Source organism: Meleagris gallopavo, chromosome 5 (assembly GCF_000146605.3).
Source record: "Meleagris gallopavo isolate NT-WF06-2002-E0010 breed Aviagen turkey brand Nicholas breeding stock chromosome 5, Turkey_5.1, whole genome shotgun sequence".
NCBI lineage: Eukaryota > Metazoa > Chordata > Aves > Galliformes > Phasianidae > Meleagris > Meleagris gallopavo.
Window position 1 is genome coordinate 21916951 of NC_015015.2, and position 6506 is coordinate 21923456.

Below are 6506 nucleotides of genomic sequence, written 5' to 3' on the forward strand. Positions count from 1 at the left end.
GGGGCTGCCGGTCGCAGCCTTTTAAAAGGCGCAGGGATGCTCCCCGCGGCTCCCCCTCCAAGCCCTCCCCACCGACGCGCCTCTTATGGGACGCTGTGAGCCCCGCAGCGCTTTAGCAAGGAAACAGAGGCTTAGGAAAAGGAAAGGGGGAAATCCCGGCTGGCTCCGTGATACCTAGCTAAGGTGGGTGTCTGCGAAGCAGCTGCTGCCAGCCAGCCCAGCCTGCTAGTGTGATCCCGAATCACTGGGAAAACTAAGAGGAGGAAAGTCCCAGAAGGACGCAGAACAGCAAAACAGTTTGAGCAATGTACACCCTAGGAACGATGCTCCATTCAGCATTCCTAAAAGGAAACTACAACCACTGCTGAGACAGTTTTATGGGCTGCAGCACAACAGGTGGTGCTGCAACCCTGGACATGGATGGATGCCACTTGTTTCTCCCCAAAGGAAAGGCCTCGCACTCTGAAGGTGCTAGGAAGGAGATGCAGGGATAAAGGAGGTTGTTTAAAAGCACCCTAAGCAAGCAGCCGCTGCGCTGCTGTCTCTGCTCCATGCAGTGGGATCCCAGAGTAACCAGGTGGCTGGCACCGAGCCACCACACTGCTGCCATCAGCCTCCGGGTCAGGCGGCTGCAGCTGGTGCAGGTTGCACCGAGACAGGGATCATGATGGGAGGAAGCTTGGCACTTGCAGGAGCCTTGCTCTGATGTAAAACCAAAGGGATTTGTTCTTCCTATGGCTGGTTCAAGACTTTTTGTGCATCCAGCACAGGCCCAGAACGTGAAGGTTTAATACAGACATATCCCAGCTCTTTCTCCTTGGGCCCTTCTCTTGACATTCCTAAAAAGGTTATTTTACTTTATTTTTTCCATTTTTCATTCGCACATCAAACAGTTCCGCAGAACACAAAGAGCATGACGAGCCCTAGCGATGGACAGCCTACTATCCTGCCTTGCAGCAATCAGACGTAAGGCACCCTGCACTTCAAGACAAACGGAACGAGGCCAAAGCCAAAGCCAAGACCTTGCACTTGTGCTTCACAACCTCCCTTGCTGCACCCGCCTTGGAGGAGCCAGCCGCGCCTTGCAGGCTGGGTGTTGGAGCCACTATTTCTGGAGATCTGCTAAAATAGCCTGTGATGAAGTCATCATTGTTTTTCCAGGATAAAAAAAAAAAAAAAAATCCCACCCCAAATTCTCTGTTGAGGTACTGCCTTCTGAGAGGGTATTTTGCTGCTGGGCCTCTCTGCCTGCCTGTCCATATCCAGCAGCTGCCTTCTCCAGCCCTGCCTTGTTTGCAGGGGAATTACAGTGTCTGCCCTTTCCTCAGGGACCTCTCACTGAATATTCGGGTTAGCTCCTGCCCTTAGCAAAGGCTATGCCCTTATAGGATGCAGTCAGCAATCCCATGCTGGGGTTAGTCCCAGGCTCTGCACAGCACACGGAGCCAAATCCATCCAAAACCTCCCCTGGGCCTGGCCACTTCCTGCAGCCACCTACATCAAGCTCTCATCTCGCGAGACTCATCCTCTCCAGCTCTGAGAGCACCTGGCTCTCCCCACCCATATTTCAGACTGAAGAGCCCTCTCACTGCCACTGCTTCCAGTTCTGCTCCTCGGGCAATCCTTCATACCCCATGTAAGCCATTTGTATGTATTTTTAGCAGCAGTTTTCTGAGCGCATAGGCTCCTGTGTTTAGGATCAGCTCGCTGTGTCCCTGCAACCAGCAGACCCAGGGTGCCCTGTAGTGCGTGCTGGGCAAGGCACAGGGCTCAGTGCCAATGCCCCAACCACCCCTGCCATGGCAAGGGCTCTGTTTCGCAGTATAGAGACACAGAAACTCCTCAACAAACCCCACAACAGAAGGATTCTGTTGTAAATGGGCAACGCAGCACATTTTTCTTACCCTCATTCCAGGGAAGGGTTGCAGCCCCTGTCCTAAAAGACATGGCAGATCATAGAGTTCTCCTCTCCCTGCCCCAGAAAGATCCTATATGAGAGGCTGCAGAATCCCACCAGTGCCTCCCCAAGAATGGGTCTCACCACACCTCCCAGCACAAAACTCACAAGCACAACACATAACCTCATCTTGTCCACGCCCCCAGCTCATGCACTTACCCGGGCGGCCAGGCTGTCCTTGCAGTGCAGGCTGATGCCACACTCATCGGTGATCTCAGAGAGGTCTTCATCCTCAAACTCCTCGAGGCTGATGTCGTGGGTGAGCCTGGGGGGAGCAGAGACCACTGTCACACACAGCACATAGGGGGCAGGATGCAGGCAAGGAGCAGCACCAAGATCCCCAGGAGAGGCTCTCTGGGTCTTTACAGGGAAAAAGGAACAGGAAAAGGGATGCTTCTGGAGAGGAGAGCTAGGGGATGGCAAGGTACAGCTGCAGGACACAAGATTGCATTGAGATCTGCAGCCTTTGCATGCACCTGCCCACTGGCTGTGGAAGAAGCAGAGAGTGGATCCTCACAAGTGGGCTCAAGAGTTGCCCCAGCAAGGTGCTCCCCTGTACAGAGAGCAGTGAGTTCCCTCTGTGCCATTATTCCCTCCCTGGAGTGGCTGCAACATCCCTGCAGCCATTGGTGCTGCTCAGCACCCCGATGAGCCCCTGAAGGCTCCCTTACAGCCTCACACATTCTTCATGTCCCTTTGGAAAGTTTGCAGAGATTTCCTTTTAGCGGCTGCAAATGTGCTGACTGCCGTGCTCCTCACGTGCTCACTTGCATCTCCAGGGAGCTTCTGGCTCCTGTGCATTAAAACATTTCTACATCATACTACTGCAATGCTCCTCATACTTGTTCCAGGGAGGAAAACACAACAGCCCAGCCAAAGAGTCCTCTGCCAGCCACGGCAGCTCCCCTGAAAGGCTGCGAGGGATGGAGGTGTCCCTAAGAGATGCAGAGGGGCCATGCTAAGAGGGTCCCTCATCCCCCACTGCTGCTGCCTGCAGAGACGCAGAGCAGGAGGCTCTCAGCACAGCCTTCAACGCACAAATTGATTTCTTCTCCAGTTACTTGGGTCACCGGTGTCATTACCAACCACTCATTACCTCTGCCCACTGCAGATCCCGGCACAGAGCACACCCCTGCCTTGGATATGGGGAGATGCTGTGTGGGCAGCCAGCACCATCCCCGCCTGCACCCATGGGCAGGAAGGACCCCCACGCGCAGCCCTTTTATCCCCACGCTGCATGCTGCAGCTCCCTCCTCATGCCCTGCTGACAAACCCCGCACATTCCCGTGCCCTGAGCAGCTCCTGAGCAGCCAGAAAATTTTGGGCTGCACTCAGTGCTGAGTTTGCTGCTGCCTCGCGGCACAGCTTGATGTGCCGACAAACGAGGGGCCGTCCCTCGTTCCCACGCAGCCCGGGGACAGCCCTCACCCCAGGCCTGCCGGTCCCCTACCATTTCTCCCAGTGGTCTTCCAGCCAGCTCTCCTCCTCCGTGCTCGACTCCATGCTCAGGGGCAGCTGCATTGAGGAGGACCCTTCCCTGGGGGGCACGCTCCCACTCTGAGGCAGTCCCCAGTCCGTAGTGAGGAGAGGACAAGTGCCAGGTGCCTGCTGCCCCAGCGCAGTCTATGGCTGCTGGCGCTGCTCTGTCTCCTCACTGCGCAACCTGGGCAAGCTCATTAAAAATAGATGGAATCAGCTGTCCTGGAGAGGAAAAAAATAAAAAATAACCTCCCCAGCTGAGCTGATGCCAAATCCCTGCTCTCTGCTGGGGATGCTGACTGCCTCCGCCTGCCAGCCAGCCCGGCTCCTGGGAGCGCTCCAGCAGCCGGTCCCCACACCCGCAGCGGGCATCTGGTTACCCAGCGCTGGTGCCCCTTCCGCCCACTCCTTCTCCTGCCCTTGCTGCACCAAGTGGAGGAAAGAGTCGGTCCTCACTTCGGAGAGGTGCTGCTGGTGAGTTTTACTCACTGTGCTGAATTCAGTGCCTCTCAGCTCCCAGACAGTGTCACCCTGGACTCCATCTCCAATTCAGGGGCAGTTGCTCTGTTCAAATTTTCCTGGCTCAATGGAGTTAATTAAAATAAAAAAAAAAATCTCCGTCTCTGTGTTACTCAGCCCTTTCCTCATCTAACAGGGACACTCCAGGACTTCCTAAGGGAGGCGATGAAGACTCTCCTTCATTGCCCTCCATGAGGAACACCCCTGCCTTTCTCTCCTGCCCCTGAAAGAGGCTGAAAACACCAGCAACGCAAAGCAGCTCTCACTCTCATCAGCTCTATCTCAGCCCGCAAAACCCTGAGCGGGACTGACAGGGAACTGTGTTCACAAAGATCCTCCTGAAGGTGCATCCTATCTGCTCTCAAACACCCGTGACAACCCTGGTCTACCATCTGACCATGGCCAGTGTGTGAGCAGCTCTGGCTGCAGGAGCAGCGTGACTAACTGTAGCAACACAAGGAGAGTACTAACGGGAGCGTAGACTACATTCCCCTCACCGGGAGGGGGCATTTACCGTATCACTCCCCTGGCTGCTGCCCTCGAGGCACTCAGCTCTCCAGTCTGCCTCCCAGCTTCAGCTAGCTTGCTGTACAGCAGGCCCCAGGCAGGAGGAGTAGGAGGAGCTGCGCACGCCCACAGCATCTTCTGTGAGCAGCCTGTTGCGGGAGGGAGCCAGTGGGCGAGCTGGGGAGCAGGAGGGGCTTTGGGGTGAGCAAAAGATGGGAGAATAGGGCAAGGAGATGGGGCCAAGCTCCTTGCAGGTGGGCTCAGTGCTGGCACTTGGTCGGGGCAGCACAGTGTAGAGGGGACCTAGCATACCCGGCTGTCAAGGGCCCTCAGATCCAGACCAACCTTTGGTATCCCATCACAAAAATCAGGGTCACCCATCTCGACATCCAGCACATCACCTCAATACCCAGCCCATCACTGCCTCAACACACAGCCCTTCACCTCATCACTCACCATACTGCTGCCAGGACGATCAGCCATCACCTCAGCACCCAGCCCATCGCTCTCACACAGGCTCCTCAGACACAGGTGCAGCGGGGCAGTCCTGGCTGTGCCACCTTCCCATCCAGGCACAACCCTGAGCATGAGGCTTTTGGAAGATGATGCGGAGGATGGGAGAGACAATTCCTTTTGTTTCTAGCTCCTAAAACGCTATCGCAGCAGTGGGCAGCTGCATCCAAAGCCCCTGTGCCTGCAGCTCTCCCCTCACTACCCACCAACAGCCAACACCAAAGCCACCGACCCCGCAGGCCCCCCCCTGGCCTCAGTGCCATCACCTGCTCGCCACATCCACTTGCTATTCAAGTCACCACGTCGCCTCCTGCACGAGGCAGTGCCCCTGGGTGAGCAGAATCCCTGGGGATGGTGCTACACACGGAGCCAGCCCGACGCCCTCAGCCCCATCCCCTTCCTAGCCCGGCGGCAGCCGTCCCCCACGCAGCGCGCAGCTGCTGGGCGTGCAGCCCTCCCAGCCATGTTGCAGCAGCGCCCAGCGGCTCGGGCAGGCAGCGCAGCAATCACAGGCGGCCGTTGGAGCGCCCAGTGAGGGGACCTGGGGCAGAGGGAAATGGGCAGAACCCGGCACAGCTCGACAGCATCCGGCCACCAATCTATAGATCCGCAGGGCTGGCAGGCTGAGAATCACACACAGCTGGCGTCCAGCTGCAGCCCCAGGTGTGAAGCCTCCACTCATTCCCACCTTCAACATGTCACCACGTAACCACCCAGCGCCGACCACACTCACACGAGCAACACCACCTCAGCACCCCGGTATGCTGGAGCTGAGCGGAGAGCAATGGCTGAAGATATTACGGCCCCAGAAGCACCTGGTCTGCCCAAGGCGGCAAGCAAGGCTCCCTTGCCCACCGTGCTCTCCCTTACCGGCCGAACGCTTCCCATCCCACAGCCGCTAGCAGGAGGCACCAGCAGGCCCGAGCGCCCCCGGCTCTGCGGGTCGACACCTCCGGCCGTGCCTGGCCCGGCGCATGCCGTCGGAAGTCCCCGCGAGAGGCTGCACCGGGCGTCACAGGGGCAGCCCCCCCGCATCCCAGATCGCTGGGTGTAGCGGTGAGGATGGGTCCTGTCACGCTCAGCCCTGCTCGCCTGGGGCTGCTGCTTCCTTCATCGGGGAGGGGAAAGGGGGGGTTCAAGGAAAAGGCTAGAAAAAGGCTTTCCTGAGGGTGGAGAAAGAGATGGAGCTTGGTGCTGGGGAGAGGTGGCGAGACAGGTGAGGAGACTGGGGGGGACGGGGGGGTTGACAAAGGGGGTGTGGGGCCGAAAGTGGGAGGCTGAATGGGAAATGAGGGTAGGTATCTGGGGCCGACATGGGAAGAGGGGGGGAATGAAGCAATGTATGGGAGTGCTGAAGCAGTATTGTGGGGGATGATGGATAAGGTGGGGTTCAGCGATATATGGTGTGTATGTGTGTGGGGGGGGGAGGGGTGTGAAGGGACACGCGGGGTGGGTTAGGAGTCTGGGGGTGTCAAAGGGCTGTACAGGGCGGATGCAGAGCTGCGGGAGGTGGGGGCCCGCAGTGGCAGCT

General features: G+C 57.7%; 1 protein-coding gene across 1 annotated transcript in view; it reads left to right on the top strand.

Annotated features, from left to right (window-relative positions):
- The first annotated feature begins 3311 nt into the window (after window positions 1–3311).
- Window positions 3312–6506, top strand: part of PEX16 (peroxisomal biogenesis factor 16) — an 8462-nt gene continuing 5267 nt past the window's right edge. Inside the window, exons 1-2 of the mRNA XM_031553524.1 lie at window positions 3312–3398; window positions 6228–6230. Of these exons, the coding sequence (XP_031409384.1) occupies window positions 3327–3398; window positions 6228–6230 (75 nt within the window). The 5' untranslated portion in view covers window positions 3312–3326. The remainder of the gene's footprint in view (window positions 3399–6227; window positions 6231–6506) is intronic.